Source organism: Sinohyriopsis cumingii, chromosome 6, assembly GCF_028554795.1.
Source record: "Sinohyriopsis cumingii isolate HCF-2022 chromosome 6, ASM2855479v2, whole genome shotgun sequence".
Classification (NCBI taxonomy): domain Eukaryota; kingdom Metazoa; phylum Mollusca; class Bivalvia; order Unionida; family Unionidae; genus Sinohyriopsis; species Sinohyriopsis cumingii.
In genome coordinates this window covers 159,614,001-159,629,621 of record NC_142966.1, presented here as the reverse complement: position 1 = coordinate 159,629,621, position 15,621 = coordinate 159,614,001, and the positions used below count along the sequence as shown (strand labels likewise).

Below are 15,621 nucleotides of genomic sequence, written 5' to 3'. Positions count from 1 at the left end.
GACACAAGATTACCTATTCCATATGAAGGGTTCTTGCTCATAACTGAATTTGTCAAGAGTCCATATTCACGAGAAATTGTTGATAAATGAATTACACACAACACATGATGGATGCATATAGTGGCATAAAGTCAATGGTCTTATGGTCTGGAGAGCTTAAAAATGGGAACGTGTACAGATGTCAATGTTCATTTGTTTCATATTAAAAGCAGAGGCAAGAATATTAATAAGGAAGTATTTGAAGGTTTTGCTGATAATAAAGTGTTTATCAAATTTAGTTGACTTGTAGTGACATAACATTTGGGTACTGCACTTTGAACTGAAGCTGTAGACCATCAAATGATGATAAATAACAATGGCTAAAATAAATTTGCTTTTTATTCAACTCTGGCTGTGTGGATTCTATATTGTAAACTGATGCAGTTCATAATAATAAATGACAAAAATGTAGTTGAACACAAATGAAGATGAAGAATGCAGACTTTTGGAATCAACTATATTGCCATGATAAAGATGCATTTAAACTTGGTTTAAGCGGAGTAGGAATTATTGTGTAGAAATAATTGTTGTTGTTGTTTAACACAATTTTTCAGCACAAGATAGGCTATACATGGCAGCCAGTATTAATGGTAGAGGAAGAACCCAGGAAATCCCCGGAAAGAACCACCGACCCACGAGAAGCTACCAGCAAGCTTTCTCACATATCCACACAGGCCGAGCCAACCTACGCAGATAGAGGTGAGATGGCAGTGATCCGTGATGAGAGCGCTTTAGACCACTTGGCCACTCATGGCCCCATGTGGAAATGAAAGAAAACAAAAATGGATGGTGTGGGTTGGTTTGGTTTAGTATTTTACAGCATGGTGACACTTTAAAATTATACTGCACTCAGAAGAGTCAAGTGCCTTGCCCAAGGGCATACCATGGTAGCTATCTCGGCTGGTGAGAACCAAAGCACACCCTTCTGATCATGGTCTATAATCTGAAACAACTGAGCCACAGAGATGAATGGAGACATGAGAGACAAAAATACCAAAGCTGATTATTTTCCTTTGAAGGGCAAATGAAAATAAAAATCATCCAAAATCATGTGATATTGACTCTGAACACTAATTTTAGCATGAATTTTCTTGGAAGAAAAATGCCCCTAAATGAATCTTTTACAGACAAGAACATTTTTAAAAATTTGAACAATCTCTACCACAATGTGAAGACATTTTGTGTTCTCAAGGCTTACAATCATGTCCCTGACACAGATATGTGTTCTTAGAATACAGGTGTACCACAGTTCCTAAAATGACTTACATATCAAACTTAAGCCAATGGCCCGACTTTTTTTTAAGAAAAGGCACAACGGTAACACCATAGACCTCAACCACTGTCATGGTGGGGCATACCAAAATGCCCAACTTGAATCGTTTTGATGCACATATGTTTAAAATGCATATCAAAGCCCTCCATTTTGCACAATTCAATCAGTTAAACATAACTATTCTGGCAAACTAATGACCTGAACATGATTCACAAAGAACAATAAAATAACATACATCACATACGAATGCGACATCCAAGAAGGTATTACCACTATATGGCCAATGCTGCAGTCAACCCTGATGCTGGAGTACTGTGAACTGGATGCATTTGGTATAATACTGTTATCAATGGCAAATAACACAGTACAATTTGGTCAAAATCTGTCTAGAAATTGACATAATCTAAGATTTTGCTAGAATGAAGACAGACAAATGTTACAGTTTTTACAAGCTATTAGGATAGTTCAAGTTGGTCAAGAAAAAAAACTCTAAAAAATATGGTCAATATCTGCAAATTAATCAGACGTCTTCACAAGATGAAGCTTTCCAGGGAATCTGGTTGAAATCAAACATTAAATGTGGCTTCTAGAGTGTTTACAAAACACATGGATACTATTCGAAGTCTACCAAAGGCTTTAACTCTGTCATATATGATGAAATTTGTCAGCAACCAAATTCAAGACCTTGTTGAGATATCAATTTCACCAAGTTAAACAAGGTGTTAATGCTAGTGTTCACATGTAAGTGTGGTGCATTTTCTTAGCTGATCATGGGCCGTAAATCCAGGTAAAATTCTGGCCATCATCTACATATTACCAATTTCACAAGACTATCTGAATATGATTAAAGGACAATTCTCTAAAACAGTCAAAGTCTACTATGTAAAAAAAACAACTCATCTCACACCTTTCCCACACAAGTATCACAAGAAATCTGGATGAAAACAAAAAATAATATATGTGAATTCTAGAGTATCAACAAGCCACTGGGATGCATTAAAAAAGTTGATCAAGGGCCAAAACTCAGTAAAATTAGTTCAAATTCTATCATCAACAAATTTATCTAGGCCTATGTTAGAAATGCTTTGTAACAAATGCTTAAGATCATTCAAAAACTGAATGCTAAAGGATTAATGAGCTAAGAGGATGTCTATTCTAAATTGATAAAGGCAACAGATCCTTAGAAATACATGACAAACATAGGATTAAGGAGCTAAGAGGATGTCTATTCTAAATTGATAAAGGCAACAGATCCTTAGAAATACATGACAAACATAGGATTAAGGAGCTAAGAGGATGTCTATTCTAAATTGATAAAGGCAACAGATCCTTAGAAATACATGACAAACATAGGATTAAGGAGCTAAGAGGATGTCTATTCTAAATTGATAAAGGCAACAGATCCTTAGAAATACATGACAAACATAGGATTAAGGAGCTAAGAGGATGTCTATTCTAAATTGATAAAGGCAACAGATCCTTAGAAATACATGACAAACATAGGATTAAGGAGCTAAGAGGATGTCTATTCTAAACTGATAAAGGCAACAGATCCTTAGAAATACATGACAAACATAGGATTAATGAGCTAAGAGGATGTCTATTCTAAATTGATAAAGGCAACAGATCCTTAGAAATACATGACAAACATAGGATTAAGGAGCTAAGAGGATGTCTATTCTAAATTGATAAAGGCAACAGATCCTTAGAAATACATGACAAACATAGGATTAAGGAGCTAACAGGATGTCTTTTCTAAACTGATAAAGGCAACAGATCCTTAGAAATACATGACAAACATAGGATTAAGGAGCTAAGAGGATGTCTATTCTAAATTGATAAAGGAAACAGATCCTTAGAAATACATGACAAACATAGGATTAAGGAGCTAACAGGATGTCTTTTCTAAACTGATAAAGGCAACAGATCCTTAGAAATACACGACAAACATGCTCATCATTGAGCCGTTATTGAGATGAAGCTTCAAACAAATTCAGTTAAAATCAAAATGAAATGGCAGCAATGGATGCATCACGAAAGTCCATTCTCAGTTTCTTCAACACGACCTTAAACAAAAGAACTTTGGAAACCAAAGTCTGAAGAAGGTGATCATTCTGGGGCATAACTATTTTAAATGATTATGTGACATGCTGCAAGTCCAACTCATGATTCTCATCAATATAAAGGTGCATAATAATTAGAATTGAAATTCAATTTTCCCTAATACAACTGTGCTGTGGAAACTCATGTTCGAAGGACAGGTAGTATGAGGCCATAACTTCTTTAAATGATATCATGGAATGCTGGAAAACAAACTCACTTAAGGTTTCGTAAATCTGAAGCCATGTATAATTAATTATACACAGCCTCCTATATGACGATAACTGTCAAAAGCAAAACTTGGTCAAATATAAATTGACAAGACAAAACCTAAATGCATTTCTAGGACGAAGAGATTGTATACACCAAACTGTATTAGAATATGTTGAAAAGTTTTTGAACTGTTATTACAAGGATCTGCTGTAATAAATACAGATGAAAAAGGGGCAATAACTCTATTCTATATGGACCTGGAAAAACCTCCATATAACCTTTAAATAGCTATATCTACATAAAACAGGCAGTTGGCTAATCGTACCCAATTCTATATAAGGATTGCAAAGCAATGCTGGTTGTGCACAATATCCCATGTAAAAATGGTCATAAAACTGTGAAAAAAAGAATTAGCCACCAGGCACATCTAGGTTTATAAGACGATGTACACATCAAACTGCTTATGAATATGCAGAGTGAATCCTAAGATATACTGGTTAAAAGGATCTCCTGAAATGGCACTGCAAGATTTCAACATGGACAAGCGAATTTATGCTCTGTCAAATATGGTGTGGTCACACCCAGTCATATTATCCTGACACCAGGCCGACCAGTCCTAACACTAACCTTTTAATGCTAAGCGCCTAGCAAGGCAGCTGTTAGTACCATTTTTGTAAGTCTTTGGTATGATTCAGCTGGGGTTTGAACCCACGACCTCCCGCTTCCAAGGCAGTCTCTCTAACCACTAGACCACTGGAGTGGTCCTTTAAGAAAGTAACCCAGAATACAACACACCTTGTAATGACAATATACAATCAAACCAAATTTTATTCATTCTTAAACAGCTCACAAATAATAGGCTGGAAAGGAAAATTTTACTGAAACTACTTCTACTTAAAATACATCCTGTTATCTTGACGTTGAGGACTGGACAAACAAACTGGCATATAAGAAATATATAAAAAATTCAGTCCCTAATCTTAAATGTTATGGAATCAAATGGAAAGTATGAGGGAAAGCTTCAAATAATGGCCAATGTCCTTGACATTCAAAATTGCATCCTTATTGTGGTATGACACACCTGCTAATGATCATATACAGGAACACCAAGTTTCATCACTTAATCTCAAGCAGCGCTCAAATTACAGACCAGAATAAAAAAGAAAACTTAAAATATTAAACTCATGTCCTTGACCTGGACATTATGACCCTCAATGTAGCATATAATACATCTAATGATGATATAGGAGTATACCAAATTTCATCCCTTAATTTCAAACAGTTTGTTGCTGTAGAGCAGAAAGGAAAGTGTCATGGAAGACTTAAAATATTGAGCAATGACCCAGATCTTGAAAATAGGATCCCCAAAGTGATTTATGACAAATCTTTTAACATTAATACATCAGTATATCAAGTTTTATCCCTTAATCTTCAACAGTTCTTAAGTTAATGAGTGGAATGTAAAGTGATAGAGAAATTTTATGATACTAAACTGTGACCATAATCTTGGAAACATGGCACCATATGTCATTCACAACACAGCTTTTAATAATGAAGTACAAGTATACCATGTTTTATCACTTAATCTGTAATGGTCTGAAGGTTCAAAAATTTAAAGGAAAGTGTGGTGGAACTTAAAATAATGGGGCCTGACCGTGACTTTAAGAACAGAACCCCATATGATGGACATGACACATCTTCTAATGATGAACAAGAATACCAAGTTCCATCCCTTACTCTCAAACAGCTTTAAAGATATAACGGTGTAAACTAAAGGGTGATGGACTGTGGCTACCCCATCCATAGCCCCACTGACACATATGGGATGCCATTTCATACATGAGATTATATTAATACAGAGCTGAATAATTTGTTTCATTGTTTCTTTTTTTGTTGCTTTTTTTAAAATACTAAATTTCAAATCCAGTAGTAACAATAATGAAAATAATGTGGAAACAAAAGTGGGTGATTCAACAACCAGGGGCAATCATTTTGGTGAACTACTGTGCAGAAATGAGAGTGAAATGGTCCAACAACCAGGGATTATAGCTCAGCCAATTAATGACAAAGAATACTGATAATCAACCTTATTCAAAATCATATCAATAGCAAGCTTTCAAATTTGGTTGAAACCCAAACATAAACAATGTTATTCTTCAGCAATAAGTAGGTGGGACTGTCAATCATGGGCTCAATTTTTATTCAGAATGCTAACACTCAGCCATCACTTCATCAGTAATTAACTGCTTATAAGATCAAGTTGAAATTATATTTCAAAAAAGTTGCTGTGTGGCAATGAAAGAAGGTGGGCCTGACAATCAAGGGCTATAACTCTGCCAAATGATGCAAAACACCGAAAAATGAACGAAGCAGCAAACTCATGCAAATCAAATTATATAATAAATCTGGTCAAAATCCAGTAATAATAAAGGGAGTTATTTTGCGGAAACAAAAGTGGGTGGGTCTGACAATCATATTCAGCATAACAACTTTAGCTGAAATGTAATAATAATCAATGGAATAAATGTTAGTTTGGTGCTGCATTATACAGCACAGCAACATTGGATGGCTATTTAGTGCCAAGGCAGTTGGTGTAAAGCGTCGCTATTGCCCATGAGAAGAACACTATGTAAGCTGATTCAAGTTAGAAATCAAACCAGAAACATTTTGGTTTTGAGCCTGGGCATGTTAACAACTGAGCCACTACAGCACCCATGAAAGAATGTTCAAGGATCTAAATATCAAATACTGTAACACTTCTAAATGATAAAACAGAAGACTGACAAATGAACAAAACAAAAGTTTCTTCGTCAACATCAAGCTGTATGCCAAATATGGCTAAATTTTGATAATAAATAATAAACTTGTACAGGGAACATAAAAGTGGGTGGTCTGACAATCTGGGGCTCTAACTCTGAGAATCAATGAAGCACATTGCTGACAAATGAACTCACTCAAGATCTTGTTAAAGTAGTATACAAATTTGGTTGAAATCCAATAATAATCAAAGGAATTAAAACCTGCAAAAGGAGATGGGTCTGACAATCGGGGACTATACCCTGATTGTAGAAGCCTAACAGTCAAACTTGACCTAGGTCTCATCAATATCTAACCTGTATACCAATCTGAATCCATGAAAGCTAGGGTTTGCATGGCACAGCCATAGTCAAAGCACTATTGTACAACTGGTTCCCTTGACATAAAGATCAAACAGCTGAGTGAGCAAGTACAAAATGATTTGGGGGCCCTGAGTGGCCAAGTGGTCTAAAGCGCTCAACGTTCCAGATCACTGCCATCTCACCTGTTTGAATGGGTTCGAGTCTCAGGCTTGGCTAATGGGGTTATGTGAGAAAGCTTGCCAGTAGCTTCCCGTGGGTCAGTGGATCTTCCTGGGGTTTTCCAGGGTTCTTACTCTACCAGTTATTCTGTCTGCCATGTAAAGCCCATCTTGTGCTGAAAAATGGCATTACACCCTACAACAACAACAACAACAACAACAACAAAATGATTTGTCTCAATGTTATAATGATTCATCCAAAATGTGAACAGAATCCATCAGGGAATGAAGGAATCATAGGCAAATGAACAACAACCTCAATGCAAATTTTCTAATACATGTCACCCTAACCAAGTCCAAATGGGTGAGCAAGCATGATGCTGAATGAATAGTCTTGGATTAGACCTTGATCCCAATGTTCAAAAGGTCATGTGTGAATGCTATACGAGTTGTCTTAGTTTCATAATAGTTCATGCCAAAAATGATGAAACAAAAGTGGGTGGGGCCGTAAATCAGGGTTATAATGCCACTAGATTGCTGAAAACTGAACTCAGCCATGATCTCATTAATGATTTGATCATCACTGATGACTTGATCATAGGCCATCCCCTAGGATCTTCTATGGCCAGTAGATCTAAAAATGTGTGAATTTTAAAAAATGTTCTTATGGCAATTTGGTCATCAAAATAAAGTAGAAATAAATTTACTGAATTTCATTATCTACCTGTAGTGCTTTTTGCAATGTTATTAAGGTTTACAGCATAAATACTTAGTTTAAAAATGTGTTTTCAAAAAATAGATAAATAGTTAATTTAAAAATGTGTTTTAAAAAAAAGAGAAATAGTTTAAAAATGTGTTTTAAAAACAGGAGATAAATACTAAGTTTAAAAATGTTTTTCAAAAAGAGAAAGGTATACTCTCACAACAACCTGAAAATCAAATCAGGTGATCCGCATAAAAAAATCAAATATGCCAACCAAATTTCACTTGATACCTCAACTGACTGACTGTGATAACAAGGATCTTGTTCAATTGTCCAAGACCCAAAAATTTACAAATGAGAAACAAAACTTCAAAAACTGCCTCAATGGCCTGAAAGCCTATTCTGGTTATGAACCATATGAATAAAAACTTGCCAACCGATTTCAATTTTCTATCTCATGTGCTTTTGGGAGAATGGTGCTAAAATGGTTTTGATCAAAAGTTCAAACATGCAAACAAAAATAATACTGAATAATTGCTGCAAGGGTCAGATAATCTAATGGTGGTCAGGTCATTTACTTATGACCCTGATATAGCATGTACCAAAACTGACCCAACAAAGTTCATCTGAGGAAGACCATGCAAAGGTTTTCCTATATTATCATAATGGCATTAACTGCAGACTGAAAATGACAATATTTGTATTATTCTGAAAAACCTTAATAGCAGGAGGCTCTATTAAATTATTGTAAGCTCTGTTGCCAATTTTTTTAAAGCACAAAAGTCTAGTGAAGCTGCTTCTGTGGCTAGTAATAGTGGCTGTATCTGATGTCAAGTCTTTATAATCTGTACCAATTTAAAAAGTCCAACTGCCAGATCTGATTTAATGTACCATTAACCCAAGTAATTAAAACCAGAAATACATGTCAATGATGGATGATGCATGACAGCTACCATTAACTCATACAACTTTACAAGAATTTCAGTTAATAACTGATTGCAGTCCAACAGAATCATTTGTACAACAATTTCCTTGAAAATAAATAAACTATTCAAGAGTGGTTTTAGAAACATTTACTGGTTTATGAAGATCTTCTTCACTAGCAATGGATTTCTTTGATGGACAATACATTATCAGTTCATGAAACCATGTTCAGTCTTATTTTTTTAATAAAAAATTACTTTAATGTTAATAGAGTTGTTGGCAAAGGATACACTGTACTGGATTTACACTAAATGCAGGTGTTGACTGTTAACTGTTTGTAGTGTAACTTCAGATTTTCTTGTAGTATGACCCAAATTAAAAAGGAATGAAAAAGACATCCAAGCAAATAATTTGCCTGGATAAAAGGTATTTTCTTCTTCTTTTTTTATCTCTTCAGAGTGAGAATACGCTAATCTTGTCACTCAGCAATGTAGTGTTTGCTTTAACTGTGCAAAACATTCAATTTCAAGGCATAAATTTCACTCTATAAACTCACTAGATAATGTACTTCAGAAAATTTCAGATGATTTGCACATCAAGTTTTATTCTGTGGATGTCATGCTAGTGTCCATACAAAAGTTCTTTGATGTCACGTTCATAACTGAATTATAAAAATTAATTGTTCAGATTGAACACAACAAATTCATGTACTATGAAGGATTTTAATTTTGGTGGTTCTCTTATCATCATTTTCATCAGTACTTAAATTTGAGGACTGGAGGAGGCGTTCTCCTGATTCCATTCAAGCATCTTTCATTGCTGGGTTTTTAAATTCATGGTTTGTAGCAATGCCTAAGTTACAACAAAAAGTTGAATTCATTGTTCTTTATTTTCATTCATTGTTTTGTGTAGATTGATCATTTTTAACTTCTATTCAAATATATAAAGACTCTTCTAAGTGTCTCTCTCTACAAGTCACACTATACAGCATGTATTCAATCCTCATGGTGTTATTAAACTGTTGACTTGCTATGGTAGTTTGATAAAGTATAACGAAAGCCTCAAGTAAACATTATGGACAGCTTGAGTACAAATGTGACCAAAATTGTGTGATTAAAAAACATCAATATGGCTAACTTAACTGAGACCAAAAACTGAGCCTCAAAATCATTTGTGGTACACACAAAAAGCTCTCTCATAAAGTTACCAGCATCAAGTTTCTTCCTATGCTTCAGGGTTATAGTTGTGTTCTGTTCCTCAATTTAAGACATGTCAAAGAATATTCAAAATCTATAATCACTGATCCCACCAATGTTAATATCTCAAGAATCAATTCAATATTATATTATAGTGATTAATGCTGGCATGTTTTATATCAATTCTTAATACATTACTGGGGCATGGATAGTGCAATGGTTGTCACTTGCTTCGAACTTCTTTAGCAAATGCTCAATTTTTGATGCAAGCACATGAAAGGGTAAGGGTCAGTGGTTTCTAAGCAAATACCAGAGGCAGTTTCCTGTAGACTCTCTGGTAATTTTGACCTCAAGGACCATCCCATTTCATCACTGGACCATCATCAATGCATGCCATAGTTACTTTTACAAACAGATTTGTAATCATTGTTCAATAAACTGTTTAATTTTGTTTATAATTAGTAGCCTACTTTTGCTATGCTGCTCAACATATTGACCTAAATAAACAAAACCTTACCCTTCTCTTTCTGCTCTTCGACTGACTGCTGAGATCCTCCTAAAATGACAAACATGGTCAAACAAGGATCAACAAAAATAGTTCTACAAAATAAGCAAACTGCTGACTCTAAAACCAAACATATTGAAATTCCATGTTGATGAAATTCATACAAACTGAAACACGTGATTTTTCCATATTCATTGAGTATGTGTATGAAAATATAAAAGACTATATTTCTCTTATCAATAAATCAATTATGGTATGCAATTTTTCTTGACATTAGTATGTTTAATGCAATTTTGAACCATCTAAAAAAAAATCTGTACAACTGGTATTTAATTTTTCAATATTATAGATATCGTATTGGCTTGATTTTCACTAAGACATTTTTTAAGCAATTGCAGGCAAAGGAACCCATTTTTATAACAAAATACAATGACATGTGAGAGTTATTTTGTCAGAATTTGCTTGTACAGTATTTCTGGCGAAATTTAATAGATTTTATAAATCATCTCACCACATCAAGCTCAAATGAAAAGGTTGAACAAAGAAATTTATTTTAAAAAACAGATGATGATGCCACAATAAAAACAAATAAAAAATGATATTGTGTAAAATGTTTGCTAAATTCTCAAAATTCATTTTCATTAATAAAAGGTACCAATTTATTTGCAAAGGAATTTATCAATTAGCATAGCATCCAATAAAGATCATATTTCTGTCATGACTGCACATCATTAAAATCAACCCATTATCTTGTGCTCTCAAATAATAGTAAAAGATATACAGGTCATGTAGGCGCTCAACACCAACTAAGTCAGTAATGGGTGTCATTTTTTAGAATTTGATTCGACATACCTTGAAATGGCAATTATTCACTTGAATTGGATCCATATATATCCATATTCCTTTGAAATGTCATTATTTACTTGCCACAATGTTAAAGTACATGGACATGTTTGGACGAGCTCAAGTTAAAGGTGTGATCCAGAACAATCCGGATTGTATCTTGTGTGCTGTGATGTCACAATGTATGCTACGCATGTTGATAAACAACTTCATACTACCTTAGACCGTGATGATTAGACTCAACATGCTCTTTTCTTGACCCAGTTGATTACCTGCCTTCCACAGTAAAAGTTTATAGCAATCGACAATTTTCATTTCTTGATGACAGTTAAGATGCAGAGCATTCAATAATCAGATTATTCTGAATAGACTTTGGTTAAATAAAATTAATAATAAATTTTAAGAGAACATTTTATATTTACGATGAATAAATGCACATACATGACCTGTATGATTTCTACTAGAGATATCATAGTGATTTAATCTTCAATATAGTTACAAGTTTACAATCAATGTACAAGAACATATACATAACATGTACACAATGTAATTAATCCATTTTGATGTACTCATGTTCTAGGTTACTGTATATACCTGCCTGTAAGTCAGACCCAACTTCAGAAAACACAGACCTTGATCTGCTATTGCATCTTGTGCCAGCAGATCAAGGTCTATGTTTTTTGTTATAATGATTAATCCTAACAAACTACATAAGCTCACATATTTCAGTGCATTATGAGATGGCAGATCAGGATCTATGGAGCCTGCAGTTGGATCAAACTTGCATGAGTATATTTGTATATATGTTACACATTTGCCCATCATCTTGGTGTAACACATCACATATAGCATTATATATATATATATATATATATATATATATATATATATATATATATATATATATATATATCACTTACATGTCCAACTGCTAGCAACATGGAACCTGATCTGTTGTTGCATACTGTGCCAGCAGATCTGGCTCTGTGTAGTTTGCAGTTGGACTTGAGAAGATACAAGTAATCCATGAAATGCAAACTCCCATCTAGAAAACAGCATAATGTCCGACATAAATCTTCCAAAATTATCCCCAAAAATATGCTATTGCCAATGAAAATAAATTGAATTAAACTAGGCACAGATGGCTTGAGGATTCTTCTTGACAAATGATTTGGTATGCTTTGATGATAAAGAGTACACAGAAATTAAACCATACACGCTAAGGGAACATATTCAAAGAAAACTACCACATGTAATAAAGGAAACATTCAGTCTACTTAAATGAGAACACATACTAACATAAACAAACCTCAAAAAACTTAAAAATCTGCTTTAACTTAATTTATTAGCCACGCATTTTATTTTCAGAAACACAAAACCTGAAAGCAATGATTCTAAACATTTCTGGGTGGCAACTCAGAACAGTCTGTGGTATCAGCCTCACAACCCATCGAATGCTAACAAACCACTTGGGTAGGAAATTTAACACTATTATGGTTGATCTCAGTGACCCACTGAAAACAGTATGGAGATCCAGTTTTGCGTCAGGATCCATGGGTTAAGAATTACTGCCTTAAACGATAGATATTATGTATGTGACTGTTATGGAAACTGAAAATAAGAGCAACATATCTTGTATGCTGTAAATGTCCCAAGCACTGTTAAGATCAGCTGAATGAAGGAACTGTGACCAGTCAAATAACCTTGTCTTGCTGCTTGCCTTGGACTTCTGCTGAGCTTGATGCATCTTCTTCATTTCCAACTCTGTGTTATGTACACTGCATCGCACTATACACGGTTGTTATATTCCAACTCTCTGATGTAGTATGTACATTGCATTACACTATATACAACTGTTATATTCCACTGTTCGCCAAACTCAAAAACCAGAATGCAAACTCAAAGTATTGCTTGTGTAATCAGCATTACATTTGTATGAGAAATTTCCTTATTATTTAAATTAATTTCAAACCGTATATGTTAAATTATTTGTTCACTGTGAATACTCAAAAAAACACTTGAATTAGCAGGCATATGTTTAAGAGTACTGTGATTATATGACCTGGTGGAAATATTTTTTAATATTACAAGTTTATCCACAATGACTTATGCCAACTACCTGCCAATACTATTTGTGAATTTTGGAAACATGGAAAATAACAATTTCATACATTGGAAGAATTAATTGAATTAGAAGACTACAGTAAGCTAATTTACATTAATTCAAGACCTCACACATCAACTCTGGTGTACAGTTGTTACAACGCAATCCATAGTTTATATGTGTGACTAGTCAAAGGAAAAAATGTTCGTAATTTGTTTTTCTTTCTTAACTTTTCACAAATGGGGCAAAATGAAAAGTTATGTAAGTATTTTGGACTTGTGTACCTAATATCAGATTTCGCATCAATAAAGTTTCAAATAAATATGTTATACTATATAAAAAGCCTCACTGTGTAAATCACAAAACTATTTTAAACTTCTACAACAATGAACAAGCTAGCAGAAAAAGTATGACAAATGTCTCACTGTAACATGTCATGCCCTGTATATAAAGTTTCTCATTATTCAAACCAACACATAAGACCCTTCAATCCTTTCTTTTGCTTTAATATTTACAAACAGTATAAAAAATAAATATGATTTACAATCTTGACCGCACAAAACATCTTTATCCTTGTGCTTTAATATGAAACTAGCAAATATGATGGCGGAGTTGGCGTTACACAATAATTAATTTGTATTGGCAAAACGTATGAGGCTGAAAATCTCAATGAATACACAGTGTATGAAAAGAAAACAGAGTTTAACTTTAAACTCAAACATGATCTGAAACTGAATTATCACAAATATCAGTATCATAACATAGACATTGCTGGTTGCAATAGCCAGCCAGGTGATTTTTATAGGATTACAAATCTATAAAAAAAAATCCCTCTCAGTGTATCATAAGTTGCACAAATGAGATTGTATTATCTCATCTTGAAAAGGCAGCCTCAGAAAAAGCATTTTAAAATCATTGTCAGAAAATTTGTACAATTCTACTACAGTAAGTCTTGGGGACCAGCTTGTAAATTTTTTAGAAAAATAGGGGTGGAGTGGGGCTGACTTACTACTGGATATGTCTCTCATACAAAAACTTTCTCACATTTTGTAATGTAAAAGGTAATGTATCTGCTTACGTTTTAACATGCACTCACCCAAACATGACAGAATAGACTAAGATCTGTCATCATGTAATGCACTAGCAGACAACTGTCAAATCTATCCATTCCACTTATTCTTTCAAGCAAACAATATAGAACCTAATCTGCCACTTCATGCTTGTGACAGCAGATCTGGGTCTACACTGTTCAGAGTTAGGTGTAAACATAAACACAGAGTATTTACTGGTATTGGTATTTATGTCAAATGGTATTACTAATGGTTTTCAGGATGCCAACTACTAAATCAACAGTGATATAATCAAAACAGCAAACAAAATTTGACAATTTTAATGGAGCCCATGACTATATTGACTTTACAAAACAGGCTGCAGTATACTAATGGATCTTTACAGTGGGGTACCATTATACATGCCTAAATACAGTACCCTAACGTAACGCTTCTACAATTCAAGCTGACAGCAAAAACTTAGACCTTGCTTTTGCAGGCAAGACACAAGCACAAAGGTCTTTTTGGAAGAAAAAAAAAATTTGAACAGTACCATTTAAAAACCACAATAAAGCTAACTGATGAATAAAAGTAAAAACTGCTGAAATTATTACATGTAAAAATCTCAATTACTGCCTTGTTAAGGTGCAGCAATACACAATTTTTAAGTATCTGTGAAATTATGAAAGATATTTATCTTGAACAAATAGAGCAATTACTAAATAAAACTCGGACAGGAGGATCAACTCTTTGCAGCAAGCCATGAAAATAATGCAAAAATATTTACAACTGAAAACAAACTGAAACATATTAAAACAAACTGCAACATTTAGCTCTCAAACAAAATTTATAAAAATGAACCTTTCACTCCCACATTAAATCAATATGAAAAACATGAAACCAATGTGTATTAATTCATTACAATGAAGATCTTACATGACATTTTCTATCGTATGATATTTATAAAAATGAAAAAATAATATTGCATGTCACTGGCAATTTTCACCTATCCCAATACTGTAATAGCCAACAAATTTTATAATCTCAACTCTTGTAAACAAATGTTCCATCTGCTAACTTGCTGGAAAGATTTCACTCTACTAAGAAAAGTTTTGATGTATTATGTCTATGATTACATAGACATTACATTATTCTGATGCATTATGTCTATGATTACATAGATATTACATTATTCTGATGTATTATGTCTATGATTACAAAAATATTACATTATTCTGCTATACCATATTTGCTTGGTTTCAAGTTGGATGCAAACTGTACAGATCACGATCAGCTGTTGCATAACATCACCTGCAGTTTGTTAGGAATAAAGGTAAACAAGGCTATATCTGGCTAATGGATCTCAGTTTGCAGATGCCTGCAGTAGAACAAACA

At 33.9% G+C, this 15,621-nt stretch overlaps 1 protein-coding gene across 2 annotated transcripts in view; it reads right to left on the bottom strand.

Annotated features, from left to right (window-relative positions):
• The window catches only part of LOC149798387 (THO complex subunit 2-like), a 124,282-nt gene that overhangs the window by 22,318 nt on the left and 86,343 nt on the right, over positions 1-15,621 (bottom strand). For both annotated transcript variants that reach the window (XM_089963569.1, XM_089963570.1), the window contains exon 35: positions 10,243-10,281. In XM_089963569.1, the coding sequence (XP_089819695.1) occupies positions 10,243-10,281 (39 nt within the window). The remainder of the gene's footprint in view (positions 1-10,242; positions 10,282-15,621) is intronic.